At 44.3% G+C, this 20,213-nt stretch overlaps 1 protein-coding gene across 1 annotated transcript in view; it reads left to right on the top strand.

Moving 5' to 3' along the window:
- Window positions 1-20,213, top strand: part of LOC147665810 (usherin-like) — a gene marked incomplete at its 5' end in the record, with an annotated part of 525,382 nt that overhangs the window by 7,508 nt on the left and 497,661 nt on the right. Inside the window, one exon of the mRNA XM_086949466.1 lies at window positions 6,964-7,159. Within this exon, the coding sequence (XP_086805592.1) occupies window positions 6,964-7,159 (196 nt within the window). The remainder of the gene's footprint in view (window positions 1-6,963; window positions 7,160-20,213) is intronic.

The raw sequence follows: 20,213 nt of genomic DNA, 5'->3' as shown, positions 1-20,213 counted from the left end.
GCCGCCTGGACTATGGAAACACCCTTTACGCCGGTATCACCGCAAAACTCCAGAAAAAACTCCAACGCATCCAGAACGCATCAGCCAGACTCATACTAGACATCCCGCGTAAAGACCACATCTCTAGTCACCTGAAAAACCTCCACTGGCTTCCCGTCAATAAGAGGATCACTTTCCGCCTCCTAACCCACGCACACAAAGCACTTTACGAACTTGGACCCGAATGCCTCAACACACGACTTTCCTTCTACACCCCCTCCCGCCAGCTACGATCCTCCAACCAAGCCCTTGCTACCGTACCTCGCATCAACAAAACCACCATGGGAGGTAGATCCTTCTCCTACATCGCAGCTAAAACCTGGAACTCACTCCCCACTCACCTTCGTCTCACTCAGAACCACCTAGCATTCAGAAAGCAACTTAAAACTTGGATATTCGACAAGTAATTCCCCACCCTTTTCAAGCGCCTTGAGACCCTCCGGGTATGTAGTGCGCTATATAAATCTTTTGACTTGACTTGACTTGACTCTCTCTCCTGTTGTTAAAGTATATAGAGGATCCACAGGTCTAGAAGTGTAATGGATATTTGATGTCAGAGGTCCAACATTTATACCCGTTGCCCTTCTTCTGGTAGGTCATAGAAGCTTTTAGAGGTTTCCCTTTGAAGTCTCCAAGTATCTTTCCTAACCTGTCCTGGCTCCATACTAATTGCAGGGGGTATGTAGCCCCTTTGTGTGGAGGTAGGACACAGCCTACTCAAGTGCAAATAGGACTGTGCCAAGCTCCACCCGCCGAGCCTGCCAGTGATAACCCATCGAGGGACACCCAATCTCTCATTTGTGTGTGGCTGTCTAAGAGGAATACACAAAGCCCAACTATAAGCTACACCCAGTCATGTGACCCAGGGACAGGCTAAAGGCCCTAAATGGCTAGGGTAGGAAAATGTCATCTTTTTAAAAGTGTTGTTTTCCAAATTCTATAATAAAATCCGACTTTGTTATGAGAGATGATTTTTAATTGCAATTCCAAAGACACCAAACATAAACTGTCAATGCAGAAGCAAAATATTTAAGAGTTTTTCACTACCAGGACAGGTAAAACTTAAAATTACTTCTACATTTTAAATAAACTGCACCCTAACCTGTGGGCTGTTTAGATCTCACACTAGAGGTGACTAATATGTATTAAAAAGGAAGGTTTAGGCATGGAAAAATTTATTTTGCCAGGTCTTTACACATGGGCTGCAATGGCAGGCATGAAAGGGCTACTTAAGTCCGTTGCACAATAAGTACTGCAGGTCCTCTAGTAGCATTTAATTTACAGGCCATGGGTACATGTAGTAGCATATTACAAGCGACTTACAGTTAAATTAAATATGCCAATTGGTTGTGCACCAATTTCACCATGTTTAAAGGAGAGAGCACAACCCCTTTAGCACTGGTTGGCAGTTTAAAGGTGAAAGCACGCCGATTTGAGCACTGGTTAGCAATTGTAAAGTGTGCAGAGTCCTAAAAGTCAATGAAAGCAGGTTCAGAAAACAGGAGGCTGAAGGCAAAATGGGATAATCATGCAGAGATGGCCAAGTCCAATAGGATTTAACTGCATAGAGGCTATGCAAAATGTTTGTTCAGTTCTCTTTTTTTGTCGAGTGACATGATGGACACAAGTCATTGAGTAGGGTTGGGGACACACAATACATCTGATACATTTTTCTTGGTAGTCTGCTGAGAGTGTGTACATTGAAAATTGATAATTGTTATGATAAAGATGCAATAAATACTACATCACGTGTCTACACTGGCAGACTATTGTGAAGGAGAAATATCAGTGCAGATCCATTGTGCATAGTAGGTTTTGGTGTTTTTATATACTGCTGCTGGGTCATTGACGTTAGGAGTTGGGGTTGTTTAGCCAATGTCTGATCTTGACACTACACTGCCATTTGCAATTAGATAATGCAGTAGGAGACTGTCAATGTTCACTGTCCCGTTATAATTTTTCACCTTTGAACATAAATGTAGAGGCCCCCAGTAAGTACCTGCAATCATCAAAACAAGGAGGTGTAAGAATGTTGACAAGAATTATGTGTCCTAAAATTTCTAACTACCAAAACCATAATTTTCCTCTTCAGAAGGAACAAGATAGGTTTTAGGAATGGTGGTTGCATATTTTATGCTGCTCTAGTCAATCTGTCTTAAATTGTTCCTTTTGGCCAAAGAGTGTCTCCACCACCACACTTACAAAAAGATAGGAACTGCCACCACATCACAAAGTATCTTTCAAAAATGAAACTAGAAAATGAGTGACATCTAGCCAACTGAAAGAGGTCAATAGGCGCATACCTGGATAGCATCATATGCATTAATCAATAAAGTAGATGTCATTAACAGGACAAGCAAACACACATACAATGTGAGAATTATTAAAGTGAGTGTGGTAGACAGTCAGAGAAGCATACATCAAAATCATCATGACTTCCACTACTTTTGTCATACATTATTGAAATGTTCAAAAATCATTTGATAGTTCTTAGCCATGTAATGCGCACGATATACGCATTGTGCATTTTACCCTCTTTTTTGCTCCAGAAAAATATTTAAATGTGAGATATAGTGAAATGTATGTTCTTGATATTAGAAAGTTCGACAGATCTTCTCACTCCTACATTTTTTCTCAATTAATCAAGATTATGTCAGCATATAACCATCTCGTTAGCAAGGCTTCTAATCACCATGGGGCCTATTCACAGAGGCATTTTAGAGTATGTGTAATAATAGTTCTCCATTAGTACCCTTTTATGTACCCTTACATGTCTTTGTGAATTAGCTCCAAACAACAATGGGAATATAGGGGGACTACCCATACACAATTATTACTAAAAGATAGGTCTGTGTCTTTTACAAATATTGGAGGTTTCGGGGCTGATTATCAAAGTCATATAAGAGTACATAAGGCATTACACCAATAGAACTAATTTCAGTATTCATAAGTGGCTCTTATGAGTTTGCCACATATAGGCACAGGCAGGGAGTTGATTTCCTCTCAAGCAGATGATATTGTACTTGCTGCTTTGTTCCTCTGGAGAGTTAAGGAACAGTCCGTGAACTGAAGATGTCATGCTGTAAAATTTCAATTGAATATAAACTCTATGCATATATCATTTCTATTTTATTACAACTACTGCAATAAATAGATGTGTAAGAAAAACAAATATGTCAATATGCTGGGAATACAAATAATTGGTATTAGGCCAAACTGTACTCAGCACTGCATTATATACCATGAAGCTCAAGTTGACTACACTAAGCATTACAAAATATGTGTTTACCCCAAATTTTGATACATCCTACCAAAAAGCACATGCTTCAATGCCGGCTTCTGTCTCCAATGAGGCTGCTTAATGTTAGGGTAGACAAAGACCTTCCTTTTTAGGTCGATCATCAAGACCTCTTGTGTATATACTTTATTATATACTTATATACTTTAGTATATACTTATATGTGTATCTACTTTGTGGTCTCTGGAGATCAGCACTAGGACGTGTCTGCTTCCGCTTAGGGACTTTTTTCTGTTTAACTGTCTCTATTGAACTTTCTTGATAGAAAACGACCAGCAGAGGTCAGTAAAATACCAGAATTGCTTTTTGTTGAGGGACTTTTCTTTTTTTTATTATTCTGACAACTGCCTCTATTTAACTTTCCTGATAAAACACGACCAGCAGAGGTCAGTAAAATACCAAAATCACTTTAGCATTCTCCAGATTCCAATCCATGGAAATAGTCTGCCACGAGCACCCGCAGACAATAATATTTTTTTCAAATCTTGTATTTTCAGTGATATGACCACTGAATGCCCTGATTTTATATTAAAGACAGAGCTTTGGACTATACCATTTCCTACTGAAAGGCAATATTTCTCTCCATGTGTTCCCATACCAGGCTTGTAACGCGCTTTGGTGCTTACTATCCCTCCATGTTAAAGAACAGTAGATGTTACAGCACCCAGGCTAATGTGCTGCATAGCTAAATACAGATAAGGTCCCAAAGGCGATTGCATTGCAAATCCTTGTTTAATAAATTACCCCTTAATTTAATCACAAAAAAGAGTCTGCATTTCACCGAGGCAGCCTCTCTTCATCCAGTATCATACAATACAACTTCACTGAGACAGTTCCTTGATATCATAATGTTCTCTTTAATTCAATCTCATCAGAGGAAAATCTGAAAAGTAGGGTGCTCTTGTATTTGTTCCTTCAGTCAATAAAATGTCCCCCATTCCCAGTGCGGACCAATGGTCAGCTAATGTGGTCTTCACCACTGGGTCATTAAATACTGTCAGTATACACAATTGCTGTAAGGTGTATCAGTATGGAATCATTGAGTGGTAGTCCTAGATGCTGCTGTAAGACAGGTTACTGGGACAACTGTATATTCTTAAGAGTGGGGGCATGGAGGGCTGTGAAGAGATTCCAGTTGATATGACTCATCTAACTCGAACCTGGCTATAATGCAATGGAACTCTTTAAAAGTGATAAATTAAAATACAGGAGGGCAAGGTATGATTAGGGGGAAAGAAGAAGGATGGTAGAGAGGGGGTGCTAAAGGGGGAAGTCTGCTAGGTCTAAGGGGACTTAGATAGGGCTGGGGCAGAAAATGTCACAGATAGAAGAAGTGATATAGGCAGGGGAAACCCAATAAACCCTTGTAGGCTTGGGCACTGGTTATTTAAGGTCCAAGTATGCTACAAGGGACTTGTTTAAAAAAGCAATAGATCTTAGTTGGGAGTCGTACAAACGTATCAAACTCCATTATATCCACAGGATAACACACTAAAAGGTTAACTGAAATCAATCAGTAGCGGTCTCCCAATTTAGGCAAGAGCAGGTGTTATACAGGTAGTACAATTTCTGTGCTTTGGTAAACTGACACTTATGTAGGTCATGTTTTGTAGACAGTAGTTCTGCTTCATTTTAGGTACTGAAGAATCGCTTGTCAATGAACGTTTAGCGAGAAACATGTTGACCATATTTCTTACACCTTAGTCTGTCTTGTACGTGGAAACCTAAGTTCCAGCGAATACAGACTAATCTTGTTTTAGTTGAGGCAAAGGACCACCACCTGAATAAAGTTGTTTTCCGGTACCTCTTGCTTCATTTTACCCTCACTTACACCGTCTACACTGTCCTGGCCCCACACCCCCACTTCACCCATAGGCAGTTGGATAAAAAGATCTCAGCCAAAGAGCCCCTCTATGAGGTGTTGCCCGTTGGGAATTGCACCGCCTACCCAACGAGGATCATTGCCTATGATGAAGCATGACACCCGCAAGGGTGTGGGAGGCCATTATATCCAACATTATGGATACCCTGGGGAAGTCCTCGAGTGAGCACTCCCCCCCTACACTTTAGTGACCTTTTGACCTTCCAGGAACAGCCCAGTCCCCTTTTGCTTGCCTAGGTTGTGGCAAGGCCTTTCTTCAAGAGCTGGACATTGAAGCCCAATGGTCTATTCACCTCTTAGGTAATTTACAATAGGGTTTTCCCAGCAGTCTCTACTTCAAAATCAATTCAAACTTTCACTGTGTGCCTTCTACAAACCCAAATTTGGCACTACAAACCATCTTCTTCCCTTTTTCTTTTGCACTCAGGAACACTTCGACTTCAAAACTTAATCCATTCTTTCTTATTTATAAAAAAATTACTGTTTTATACAAAAGCCACATCACATCAAGATCATCAACGATACCTTTGGCATTATGAATATGGCTCATGTCACTAATATGTTCGCTATCCTCTGGCCTTTGCCAGTGAATATTCTGTAGCACAAAATTGGGTTGCATAGACGAAAGCAACTTGAGTGAAGCCCCACTGACGTAACAGACTGAACTTTGGGAAATAAGGTCTACAAGATCAATTATTTGTATTAATGTTATCCTGTAATGGGAGGATTATGGTATATTGAGTAAGGCATATATGTAAATATGTATTTATATATAAAAAGGTATTTGAGTAAGGTTTAGTTACTTCACATGAGCACTCGTGTTTGTTCACAACGGTGTGCTCCTTCCAGGTGCATCTGCCAGTGTTCTGTTATTGCACTTAAAATAGACAAAACTTCAAATACTACGGGGCATATTATCAACAAATAGCGATATTTATCGCTAAGTAGGGTTAGCGGCAATTTTTTTATCGCCGCGCATCACGGGATTTTATCTCTGAGATAACGTGCTATTAGCAACGTTTATCTCAAAAGCAATAAAATTCCCGGCGATAGCATCAAAATCCGTGCATATCGCTGAGAATACAGCGATATTCACGCATTATCGCTTAAAAAACAGGGTCTTAGCCATTATATCCACCTCCCGTTGGATATAATGGCTAAGAACTGGTCTGAGCAGTTGTTAGCTTTTGGAGATATTCGCGCTTAACGTGAATATTTCCATCACTACGCCTGTGTTGGTACTAGGCAATAGCGATGTTAGCGACTGCTTTCAGTCGCTAACAGGTTGGGTACACCCACTTTGCAAGTCATTAGCGATAAATATCGCTGACATGCAAAGCGGGCCCCAATTCGCTTGCTATCGCCTACAAGCTGTCGCTAACTGCTGTTAGCGACAGCTTGCTAATAGGGCGATAGTATTATCGACACCTAGCAGCCGAAAACGGCTGCTAAAGCCGCGAAAATTGCCTATCGCCCTCCTTGATAATATTCCCATACACCCCTTCAAGTTACACAACCGGAACCACTAGTTTCACAGAGTATGTCCTGCCAATAGAAAATTTCATCGAAGGTGGCGGGAGTGATCGGGGGAGGCAGTTTCCATGGTTGGTGAAAGGTTTGCTGATATCCATTCAAGGGTGTTTATTTCCTTTTTTCTGTGTGTTTCTCTACTGTCTCTCCCTAATGAAGATTCCTAAAAATAGTAGCGCTTCTCAGTCTCTGGTATTTTTTGTATCTTCCTTAGACTGGAGGCGAGTGTAACTGTAAGAAGCACGTGTCTGGCAGGCAGTGCAATCAATGCCAAGAGGGGTTCTACAATCTGCAGCAGTCCAACCCTGATGGCTGCAGCCCCTGTAACTGCAATACCCCCGGGACAACAAACGCAGATATCACCTGTCACCAAAATTCTGGCCAGTGCAAGTGCAAAGACAGCGTAATTGGTAAGTGTCAGTCACTGCCGTGACGTCATCTTTCTTTTTTATTTGGAGGAAAAAACGTGCAACAAAAGGAAAGTTACCAGCAAACTTTATTGGAAACTTTAGAAGTGTATATGTAAGGAGCTGTGTGAAAATGATGTGTTATTATTGCTGTCCACATACATGATGCAAAAAGCGCCCATATTGGTCAGCATGGTTAGTTGCCTACATACTCCTGCGTAGCTGAAATAATGTAATTTGTTTCCTCTCTGGATATATCTTTGAGTAAATTAGCACTTTTTCAAAAATGTTTTATATTTAATGAATTCTAAGCAAATCATTTCTGCACCAGCTTTTTTTTATTAGGCCAAAATAAATGGAATGTTTTTTAACATATTCTCTGCTACCGGGCACTTTGTGATAAATCTTTCCTTTTTTCCTATTATATTTCTTTGAACTGTTCCTGTGAAATGCAAAGCGAGTCAACATAATTCCGCAGATCATATATACTAGAGGGGTTACTTATCAAGGACCACATAATTTTAATTTTGTAATTCGCTGAAACACTGATTATAATAAACGGCTGCCTTCCGTGCTATTTATCATAGGTTTTTTTCTACAAGACATTCTTTTTTGTTTGTGGCTCCCACAGGTATTTTTCAGAAATTAGATTTGATTATAGCAATTTGTTACATCCAGCATATTTGAGGGGAGCCGTGGCTACATAAGGACAAAATTTATCAAGTGCCTAAAATACACTGTGCATATAATGTGCTTTGAAATGTTGATATATGGGTATATTATGCAGGGCGTGTTTTTGACGAAGTGAGCCGAGCATTGCAACTGTACGGTGCATGTCTCATAAGATGCGCGGGGCGCTCGAAAGGGCAGCCCCTTTGTTTATTTAGATTTTGAATTCTGAGAGCAATAATTTTTACAGCTGATTACTAGCATATCTGCAAATTAATAAGAACATTTCCAGGGGTAATTATTAAGCTCTGAAATTGTGAACAATGTGTCTTTTCACCCCATCAATCTGAATTTGTTCCCTTGGTAATCCAATTTGTAGCACTATCCCGTATCTTTGCAATACAGAAGCACAATATTCCACAAATTACTGAAAAAACACAATAGAAATAGAAAGAGAACTTGACAATGACATGTTTGCTACAGAATCCAATTTTCCGAAAAGTTAATGTATATTGACTGTTTTTGCTATTTATCAAAACGACGCCATCATTTAGCATTCAAACGAGATCAATAAATCAAGGCAGGAGTTGTATGTTGTAATAGGGATTTTAAATAGAGTGAAGTGAGTGCATGATGTTTGCCTTCACTGGTGCAAACAACAGATGAAAAATGGTGGTGATGAGCCTTTGGCTTCTGGATTTTGTGTTGTGGATAGCCGCAGCCCATGGAGGTAAGAGCGGTGGAGCCGGGTTGGGGGAGGATGCGACAGGCAACCACAATGGAAAATTAAATGAATAATGAATTTTCCCTCGCTGTCGTCTGTTTAAACCCCCCCCCCGCATCCCCCTCCTCGACCCCACTGCTCTCACCTGCACGGGCCTCAGCAGGTTGTGGCGAGGCAATAAAATGTTACTTATCAATGCCATTGGGGGAACATCCTTTACAACGCGGATGTTACCCCGCAGTGCAGTTACGACGCGTCTTTTACAACGCAAGTCGTAACTACGACTTGTGCTGGAGGGCAGCCGTGGTCGGTAGGGGAGTACCTGCCGGGGCGGTGACGTGGGGAGGGGGAGGGGCAGGGTGGGGGGTAGTAATCTATGGATAATGGACATTTACAGGTAAGTAAACATAAATAAATCAAACGAATTTCGTTGTGTGCACCGATCCCTAAATACAATGCAGTGCACGCAACAAAATTAGTTTGATTTATTTATATGTTTACTTACCTGTAAACGTCCATTATCCATAGATTACTAACCCCCACCCTGCCTCTCCCCCTCCCCATGTCACCGCCCCGACAGGTACTCCCCTACGGACCGTGGCTGCTGGAGGGCGCTCAAGTATAAGGATTAGTAGATTTACTATTCCAACACCTTCCCTACTGTACGTAGGCTAGTGTTGGAATAGTAAATCTAACTATTCCTAAGTCCAGCACCCTACAGCGCAAGTCGTCGTAATGACTTGCATTGTAAAAGACGCGTTGTAACGGTACGCGTGGTAATACCACGCGTTGTACCGTCATACATCCATGCCATTGTGACTTGAAGGACTCTCACCTGCATCACTAATGAATACTCTGGTATTATGTAACATAAAACACCCGACCGAGGCTTGTAGAGGGAGGGTCACACATGATCTAACTGGTGTGGAGCACCATCAGTCCCACCAATGAAGTTCCTTTCATTCTTGCGCCTCTAACTTAGATTTCATATTAAATGTTTACATCGCTTTGTATGGTAGGAGTTTTAAGTATGTAAGACGCAGGGGATTTCTGCTGAGCTAGGAGCAATTTTGGACTGACTCAACATAACTTGTCACTGGTATGACTCGATCAGTGTCAAGATGCCCAAGTATTGGTGAATGGTATGGCCTATAAAAATTTTCATCATAACATATGATATAATGTGATTAAACATGACAGTGTAACTGAAGAGCATCCAACAAAGGGCTGCAAGTATTCTAGTGCTGCACACCAGAGAAAATGATGCATGCATTCCAGATTGAGGAAGAACCTCATCTGTCAACTGTCCCGACATCACTGTAAGCATGTTCTCATGCCCCACCGAGACGGACCACTGGAACCATCCTTCCCAGTGTATTCCATTTCACGACAGCACACTGTAAACTGATCAACTAAGGGCCTAATTATGAGTATAGCAATCTGTGGACCGCCAGACTCATGCGGGCGTAGCGGTGGCAGTCTTCCAACCACCCTATTAAATTAGGGCAATCAACCACCATTGTCCCGCCGCTGCCGCCAGGGAAACACCGTTTCCTTGCGGTGTTGTGGTGATCAGGTGGCCGCAATTTATTTGGCAGGACCGCCATGATCCCACCAAGCATATTACGAGTATCCTCTCCGCCACGTTTTCATGGCGGTTCCTAAGATGGGAGGACAATGACAGAGTCAACTCGGAGAAGAAGTTATTGCCACTGGATCAACACCTGAGAAGGCCTGCGCTGCTGTAGCAACAGTGGCCCCAGATAAAGGATTCCAAATTTGTTTTTCTTCTGTCTTGAACCACAAACCAGGTGCCCCACTACCATAAGTAAAGAGAACAACTGTCCAATGTTTGGCATTGCAGAAGCCAGCAGTACAGAATGTGATGGTAAAGCTTCACCTTAGCGAATAAGACTTCTTGAGCATGGAGTCTTCCCCCAAGTGTCAATTAAAATTGTTTAATCTCACAAATGTTTTAGCTACAAGCAAAACACATAGGGCCAGATGTAGGAGCCCTAATACCGGTCGGAAACGGACGATTTCGGCCGTTTCCGACCGGTATTAGGGTTTTCAGATGTAGGGGGCTGAAAAATACAGAATCACTATATTTACCGATTCGGTAAAATTACCGATTCCGTAAATTACCGAATCAGTAAATATACCGATTCTGTATTTACAAATGCAGGTGGCACAGTTTACAGTGCCACAGGCCCTTAAGAGTCGGTATTTTACCACACAATCCTATTGTGTGGTAAAATATCAAATTCAGGTGTGCATGCACATCTGTGCATGCACACCTGTGCAATGTGACACACAGACATGCCCTTAGGGCATGTATGTCTACCACATTGCACACAAGCCTGTACTTGGGGTGCTAGAGGGTGTCAAAGTGACACCCCCTGCACCCTTGCAGGATTCGGTATTTACCGATTCTGTAAATACAGAATCGGTATTGCCCATTGATTCCTATGGGCTTCAACGCCCATAGGAATCAATGGGAAATACCGATTCTTTATTTACAGAATCGGTAAATACCGAATTTTACAGATTCGGTAATTCAGATTTTAAAATTACCTAAATCTGCCCCCTTCCCATTAACAGACTCTTAATTACCGAATCGGTAAAATTCGGTATTTAAGAGTCTGTAAATGGGAATTACCTACATCTAGCCCCAAATTATCAACACAGCAATGATGGTAATCCTTAGTGAATATTTTTTTACCAGTGAAATTTTGCATCATTACTAGTTGTTGGTTTTCCCTATCGTATGTGTCAACCCAGGCTGAGAGAGCTTCGCGAGCTGGCGACTGTCTAATTGCAGATGCACCTGAGTACTTCACAGGTCTTCAAAAGACCATTTACTTGGTAATGAGGCCCCTTCTTAGAGCCACTCTGCCTATGGCTTGAAGAATAAGCCCCCTCCCCCCGAAATCTTTTTCAGCACCCCTTTCCCCCCCGAAATTTGGCTCTAGTTGCCCACCTGCTTGCAATGCCTTTGGAACTGACAGTAGTTGGATGTTATCCCCCAAAGTTCATGGTCGCATTCTCACCATTCCTCTAACTCTTTAATAAATCCTTTGTACCTTTCTCCTCCATTTGAATGATAAAGGATGTTTGCCGATCTATAGAATAAATGAGAAATCTATCACTGGAAAAAATATTACCATTGAACTTTTCAATGGTTGTAAAATGCATTTGTGAACGCTGTCATCTCTACATCCTTTCTAAAATCTGCCCTTTATTTAACAAACAGCACAGAATAAAGCTCCTGCAGACTGTGGTGTTTGCTAGGTTGTTTTATTGCATGGATGTATAAAAAATAAAAAAAAGGCATACGTACATACAACCATTATTGAAGAAAACAAATTTGGACCCTCAAGACCCCAACAATTACAAACCTATCGAAAATGGACCATTCCTAGGCAAACCTTTTGAAAGAGCAATATTTGCCCGCAAGTCACAAAGTATTGACAAAAATCCCCTACTTTCCAACTTCCAAATAGGATTCAGTTCCAGAAGAAACATTGAATTATCCCTATTCTCCATGTATGACAACCTTAAAAGCACAGTAGACTAGGGTTCCGGCGCTACTGCTCTTAGACTTTTCAGCTGCTTTTGACACTGTGAATCATGTTACACTAATGCTAAGATCCGGTTAAGTCAGCATAGAGGGTCTTGCTTGGATCTACTCTTACCTTCACATTAGAAGAAATGTGATCCACACTCCTCCTTTCTCATCAAAACCCTACAGCATGAAATCAATCAATCAATAAACTTTGAAAAGCGTGCTACTCACCCGTAAGGGTCTCAAGGCGCTGGGGGGGAGGGGTCGCTACTGCTCGAACAGCCAGGTCTTGAGTTGAAGGAGAGATGGTCCAGGGTCAGTCGGAGGTGAGTGGGGAGGGAGTTCCATGTCTTGGCTGCCATGTAGGAGAAGGATCTTCCTCCGATGGTGGATTTGCGAATGCTTGGGACGGAGGCGAGGGCGAGGCTGGCGGAGTGGAGCTGGCGGATGGGTGTGTAGAAGGTGAGGCGGCTGTTGAGGTAATTCGGGCCCGTGTCGTGGAGAGCCTTGTGTGCGTGGGTGAGGAGCCTGAACGTGATCCTCTTGTAGACGGGGAGCCAGTGCAGGTATTTCAGGTGGGCGGAGATGTGGTTGTGGCGAGGGATGTCCAGGATGAGTCGTGCTGAGGCGTTCTGAATGCGCTGCGGTCTTTTCTGGAGTTTGGCTATGGTTCCAGCGTAGAGTGTGTTCCCGTAGTCCAGGCGGCTGGTGATGAGGGCCTGGGTGACCGACTTCCTGGTTTCGGTGGAGATCCATCGGAAGATCTTTCGGAGCATGCGCAGGGTGTTGAAGCAGGATGACGAGACGGCGTTGACTTGCTTGGTCATCGTGAGGGAGGAGTCCAGGATGAAGCCCAGGTTGGGTGCGTGGTCCGATGGTTTCGGGGCGGTGCCAAGAGCAGGGGGCCACCAGGAGTCGTCCCAGGCAGAGGTGGATGGTCCCAGCATGAGGACTTCCGTCTTGTCTGAGTTCAGTTTCAGACGGCTGATCTTCATCCAATCTGCAACGTCTTTCATTCCTTTCTGGAGGTTGGCTCTGGCGGTGGCGGGGTCGTTGGTGAGGGAGAGGATCAGCTGAGTGTCGTCGGCGTAGGAGATGATGTTGAGGTTGTGTTGGCGAGCGATGGCTGCGAGGGGGCTCATGTAGACGTTGAAGAGGGTGGGGCTGAGTGAGGATCCTTGCGGGACGCCGCAGATGACTTCGGTGGCCGCAGATAGGAACGGGGGAGGCGGACTCTCTGGGTTCTTCCGGCGAGGAACGAGGTGATCCACTCCAGGGCCGCTCCTTGGATTTTGGTATTGCTGAGGCGCTGTATCAGGGTGCGGTGGCATACGGTGTCGAAGGCTGCCGAGAGGTCTAGGAGGATGAGGGCAGCAGTTTCCCCGTTGTCGAGCGGGGACCTGATGTCGTCGGTGGCTGCGATGAGTGCGGTTTTGGGCTGTGGTTTGCTCGGAAACTGGACTGTGAGTGGTCGAGTGATCCGTTGGTCTCGAGGAAGGCGGAGAGTTGTCTGTTGACGGTCATTTCGATGACTTTGGCTGGAAAAGGGAGTAGCGAGATGGGGCGGAAGTTCTTGAGATCCGTGGGGTCCGCGGTGGGTTTTTTCAGGAGGGCGCTCAGCTCGGCATGTTTCCAGCTCTCCGGGAAGGTGGCGGATGCGAAGGAGCTGTTGATGATGTTCCGGAGTTGGGGTGTGATGATGGAGTCGGCTTTGTTGAAGATGTGATGTGGACAGGGGTCGGTAGGGGAGCCGGAGTGGATGGTGTTCATCAGGCAGGTGGTATATTTGGTGCTAAAAGGGTGCGAAGGATGTTGGTGGGGGGCTCTTGTTCGGTGGTTGGGTGCGTGGTCTGTGCGCCGAAGCTGCTGTGTATGTCGCCGATCTTGCAGTGAAAGAATGAGGCGAGTGACTCGCAGAGTTCTTGCGAGGGAGTGATGTCGTTGTTGCAGGCGCTGGGGTTGGAGAGCTCTTTTACGATTCTGAAGAGTTCCTTGTTGTGGTGGGTGTTGTTGTCTAGCCGATCTTTGTATGTTGTCTTCTTGGTGGTGCGGATCAGATGGTGGTGTTTGCGGGTGGCGTTCTGAGGGCTGTCTGGTCGTGGAGCCAGGCTTTCTCGAGGGTAAGGCAGGTTTTCTTGGAGTTTTTGAGGTCGTTGGTGAACCAGGAGGCTTTCCTGTTGCCGGGTCTGTTGGGAGGATTCTTCATTGGTGCAATTTCGTCGGTGCAGTTGGTGAGCCACTGTGTGAGGTTGAGGGCTGCTTGGTTGGTGGGTGGGTTTTGGCTGAGGGCGGTGGTGAGCTGGTCGGAGGTGATCTTGCTCCAGCTTCTGCAGGGAACCTGTTGCGAGTGGTGGTGGGTCGTGGTTCTCCTGAAGTTGAAGTGGACGCAGCTGTGATCTGTCCAGTGTAGTCCGGTGGAGTGGCTGAAGGAGATGTGCTTGCTGGAGGAGAAGATGGGATCAAGAGTGTGTCCGGCATAGTGGGTGGGGGTGTTCACCAGTTGCTTGAGTCCAAGGTTGGCGAGGTTATCCAGCAGGGCGGCGGTGTTGCAGTCCTTGTTGTTCTCCAGGTGGAAGTTGAGGTCCCCGAGGAGGATGTAGTCTGTGGAGATGAGGGCGTGCGGACTGACGAAGTCTGCGATGGCTTCGCTGAATTGTGTGCGTGGTCCTGGGGGTCTGTAGATGAGGGTGCCTCTGAGGGTGGTCTTGGGGTCGGTGTGAATCTGGAAGTGGAGGTGCTCGGCGGCGGTCAGGGTGTTGTCGGAGTTGGTCGTGATGCGAATGGTGTTTTTGTGGACGATGGCGATGCCTCCTCCGGTTTAGTTGATGCGGTCCCTCCGGGTGATCTTGTAGCCTTCCGGGATGGCTATGGCGATGTCGGGGGCTGAGGAGGCGTTCATCTATGTTTCTGTGAGGAAGGCGACGTCTGGTGATGTTGTGTGGAGGAGATTCCAGAGTTCGACGGAGTGTCTGTGGACGGAGCAGGTGTTGAGCAGGATGCCCTTGAGGTAGTTGTTGTTGGGGCTTGGCTTGGCGGGTGCGGAGCAGGTGCGGAGGCAAGTGAATTTGCAGGTTTAGCAGGTGAAGGGTCCGGGGGTGCGTTTCGGGGTGGCTCGGTAGCAGGCGGGGTTCCGGCCGGCATTGAGTGCGTGGAGGGTGGCGGCGTCGTAAGTTCTTCAGGTGCGTTGGCATCTTCGAGGACCATGGGTCCTGGCGCTGGGCGCGGTCCATTCGCTGTCAGGCGTAGATGGGCTTGCCTTTGGCGCGCCCGCTGCGCACGTCCACTGCGCTCCCGTGCAGCGACCTCCATAAATGGCCAAGTGGAAGGGAGGAGCAGCTGGGAGGCGGGAGCGGGGTGGCCAATGGGCGGGGTACAAAAGAGAAAAGGGGGCGGGCCGCAGGGGAGCAGCGGCGGGGAGGGGGAGAAGCGGCGGGAAAAGGTACACGGGGACGGCAAAATAACAGGGGCACAGCTAAGACAGGGACAGCAGACTGGCAAAATACAGGGGCACAGGCAGGCACAACAAAATACAGAGGCACAGGCTAAGGTAAAACACAGAATTGGCAAAGAAACTGGCAAAGAAACAGCAATCCAGGCACACAGCTGTAGCGAGGCAGCAGCGGAGGGCTCATGGGCCCTGGCACTCACGGGGGGAGCCGCGCGGTGTGTGGAGTGACCGGCCCTGCAGGCAGGGACAAAGGTCACAGCTCACCACCGCGCGGCGACCTCCATAAATGGCCAAGTGGGAGGGAGGAGCAGCTGGGAGGCGGGAGCGGGGTGGCCAATTGGCGGGGTACAAATGAGAAAAGGGGCGGGCCGCAGGGGAGCAGCGGCGGGGAGCGGGGAGGGGGAGAAGCGGCGGGAAAAGGTACATGGGGACGGGTAAATTACAGGGGCACAGGTAAGGCAGGGACAGCAGACTAGCAAAATACAGGGGCACAGGCAGGCACAACAAAATACAGGGGCACAGGCTAAGGTAAAACACAGAACTGGCAAAGAAACTGGCAAAGAAACAGCAATCCAGGCACACGGCTGCAGCGAGGCAGCAGCGGAGGGCTCAGGGGTCCTGGAACTCACGGGGGGAGCCGCGCGGTGTGTGGAGCGACTGGCCCTGCAGGCAGGGACAAAGGTGAAAGCGTGAGTCCTCTCAAGGCTCTATCCGCTCACATCTCCTTTTGAACATCTACATGGAACCCATATCTGATCTAATCAATGGCTTTCAGTTCACATGCTATATCTATGCAGATGACACACAGATACTTCTTAAAATGGATGGTCCTAAGGACATTGCTTCAAAATCTTCAGTTAGCTATGTGCCATTGTCTAGGGGATGACATGGAGCCACCTTAAGATGCATACCTCAAAAACTGAAAAAATTATCTGTAGAGACCTAAAGATGAATGACTCTCAATACACCTAAAACTTGGAGTGACTTTTAGCCATTGGCAAATACTCTGGGCCACATTCCCTAATGTCACTGCACCTTCTTAGGTCCTCAGCAGGTCTATACATCACCACGCTAGATGTCCCTTAATGAGAGCAGCTCCACGACGTGGAAGCAGTTGGTGTTGGCCCCAGTGCAAGATGCTCCCGTACTGTGGCTGTACATAATTTGCCTTGGGTTTTGATATCTGCAAAAACCACAGTTGATGGACAGAATGCAGAACAATGTCATACATTCACCCCAGTACAGAGATCTGGGCCTAAATCCATCGTTTTTTGCACTCCACATCATCATCTACATCTATATGGTCCCCTTAATAGCTGTGATAGAGTCTCATGGGTTTCTAGTTACATCATACGCTGACGACACTCAACTTGTTGTCTCGATAGACAAAAACTACACCGATGCGGAACTGAAGTTCAAGATCTGCCTGACGGAGGTTTTCCAGTGGATGAGTAATAACCACTTAAGATGAAACACCAACAAAACAGAAATCCTTCAGTTAGGTAAAGGTCATCAGTTCTGTCCCAAAGACTGGTGGCCTGATGATTCACCTGCCCCGCCTAGTTCAGTGGATTCTGCAAGAAATCTAGGAGTCCTATTTGATTCAGCCCTCTCTTTTGACCAGCACGTAAGGAACACAGCAGGATGCTGTTTCGGCATAATCAAGTCACTCAAAAAGTTTTTCGACTTCCTGCCCATTGATTCCAGAAAGTCAGTCGTGGTAGCATTAATACTATCACGGTTAGATTACTGCAATGGCCTGATGGCAGGAGTGAAAAAAGCCACTCTGAGGAAACTGCAGAGCGTGCAGCATGCGGCAGCAAGACTGGTATTGAAATTACCTAGAAGATCTTCTGCCTCTGCCGCTCTTCAGACCCTACACTGGTTACCTCTTCATAAGAGGATCTTGTACAAACTTTTATTGACCTGTTTCAGAGCTCTTAATAACATAGGCCCAAAGTACCTTAGGAAGCGTTTTGTACGCTATGACCCTTCACGTTGCCTGAGGTCCTCCCGAGGCAACCTAATTAACATTCCCAGATGCAAGTACAAAACTAAGGGAGGAAAAACACTTACGGTACTGGCTTCGAGCGCATGGAACACTATGCCCAAGGGCCTCAGAATGCTTGACAAAGAAAGTGCTTTCAGGAAACATCTTAAAACCTGGGTTTATAATTTATCAGACAGTATCGCAATGGCAGCAATCTAGATTTTCATCATTATGGGACACATCTGCACAGCGCCAAGATGCTCCTTTCGGAGCGACAGGTTGCACTCTACAAATATCCAAATACAAATACAAACTCCACTGCTTGAAGATATTCACAGTAGTCCTTTTGGAATCATTTTTGGTTTAGCAAAATTCGACCAAAGTACACGTCAGCACGGGAGTTTAAATTGGCCCTGTGTGACAGCACAGACTAATATGAGAGTGCTCTGTTTTTAATGGAGGATTTTCCATGATTTTACTCCTGACTACTTTAGTAGCTGTTTGAAGTTTACTTTCTCTCAGAGAATGCATCTGACTGCATCATATCCCATATTGATATATATAAAATGGCAGATGTCAAAGTTTGACCGTAAATTAGCGGCTATCCCTGGGGCCATGATTTTGAAGCAACCATAACTTTCAGTATTTTCAGCCTTAACGTTTCAAGGTTGTAAAATATAACTAAGAAAGCACTATAAAGAGGATCCTTGATAGTCAGCTCGGTTTCCAGTTCTCCTTTAAACATATGTTCTTTAAAGGTGTAATATTTATTTATTATGATATGTGAATGATAGATTTCAATAATGTGATGATATCCAGGCACTGGGCTTTGCTTCCAGGCAATGAGTTAACTAAATACTAAATAAATACATGCACAAATAGTTATTGTGATGCCACAACCCAACTCTAATAAAGTATTGCAATGGAATTGCAATGTTTGTTTCTTAAAACATGTGAATAGTGATGTCTCAATCATACTTTTAATATAATTAGAAACTGGCTTGTATAAACCTAGTGCTGGTTTCCACATAGTATGTTGCTATGGAAACATTTACCCCACTGCCGATATAGTGTTCTAACCTAAAAAAGGAAGACATAGAAAGAAATACATATGAAAGATGGCGCAACGGCCTCTGCCTGCCATTATGGGCCCTATGCCACTCCATTGGCTTTACTGGCACGCCCAGTATTCCAATATTTTTTAAAGTAGGTCATTTATCTCTAGAGTCAGAATGGTAGATGAATGCACATTAAATGGCACGTGTGTTAAGCCTTCTGTACTTGTTAAGAGTGGACGAGATGCCCTGTAGGCCTACCTCCTAACTGGCAAGGATAGATTGCTTGTCAGGAATATATAACGCATATTCAGGTAAACCCTATTCATATTCTCAAAATGCATAAAGTATGAATCAATATACATAAATTTTAATAGTTCAAAATGAGTCATAACTCTTGTTAACATTACTGTTATTTTTAAACATTGAGACCTTAGCGTTTCTTTTTTTCTATTTTCTTTACTTGAATTAAATTGTGTGCCTTAGGTGAGTCATCCATCACAGCGAAGACATTTTGAATTCTCACCTATATACATTAAGCATTTCCTACCATAATTCATGCAATTTCTTCATGCACATTTCTAAGTTGTATTTCTAGATGTTTTTATGTTGTTTGGGTCATAAGTGGGCAGCTAGAAACCAAGATGTATTGATGTTCGGTTATATTTGAAAGTGGCTGCATCGTAGAGGGTTATTTAATTCTTTTATTTTACGTGAATTGCTTCAGGTAAAAAAACTGAAAGTGAGTCATACATGTTCAGACACGCTACAATACCTTCTGTAGTGCAAATGAAAAGAAATGTTAGCTATTTCGTTTGCTTAGTAAAGTTTTAACACTTTAACATTACTGGGGACTGCTTCACAAAAACGTATTTCAGGTAAGTAGTGGCATTATGAGGTCAGATTTGATGGACCTATAATAAACTTGCGAATGAGGGTGTACACTTTTGTTTGCTCTTTGCACTCTAACTTGTGTCCCAAGGCTCACATATACTTTTCTTCTGTTAAAACCACAGCAGAGATGCTGAGAGCATTAGTGGCATGGGAGCACCACAAGCAGCAGAAAAACACAATTTGTAAACAAGTATTTCAACTAGTTTAATGGTATACCTTAAGAATGTTGAAACTTAAAGGAGATAATAGTGTGTTCCTCATTGATATGTTGAGTAAGATCCATACTTCCCCCATCTTTCCTGCAACCTTGGAATCAGGTATTTAATACACATTCTTGCAATTCATGTCTTCAGTTAAGTTGGTTATTTTGTTTATTTTTTCATCGTTTATTTACCACCACAAAATTCCAAATAATTCATGACATGATAGCGGTAAATATTATTAATTTCTGTAATAAATACTGTAATATGTGTCTGAATCCCAGTTAACTCACAACATACACATAATTTTAATAGGAAAAGGCATAGAATTTCACAATACCTTCACATCTCAAATGCATACCAATCGAAGCATCAGATTACCCATAGCCCTGGAAATCTGTTTGAGAGTGGTAGATGGATTCTCTCTCTGTAGAGAGAGATGCATTCTGTTTCTCCTTGAAATAGTTCATAGGTCGTGTTTTAAAAAAAGGGATAGAGTCAACTCACATTGA

The sequence above is a fragment of the Lissotriton vulgaris genome, unplaced genomic scaffold (genome assembly GCF_964263255.1).
Source record: "Lissotriton vulgaris unplaced genomic scaffold, aLisVul1.2 SCAFFOLD_1152, whole genome shotgun sequence".
Lineage (NCBI taxonomy): Eukaryota > Metazoa > Chordata > Amphibia > Caudata > Salamandridae > Lissotriton > Lissotriton vulgaris.
The sequence above is the reverse complement of the archived record's forward strand: the minus strand, read 5'-3'. Positions and strand labels throughout refer to the sequence as shown.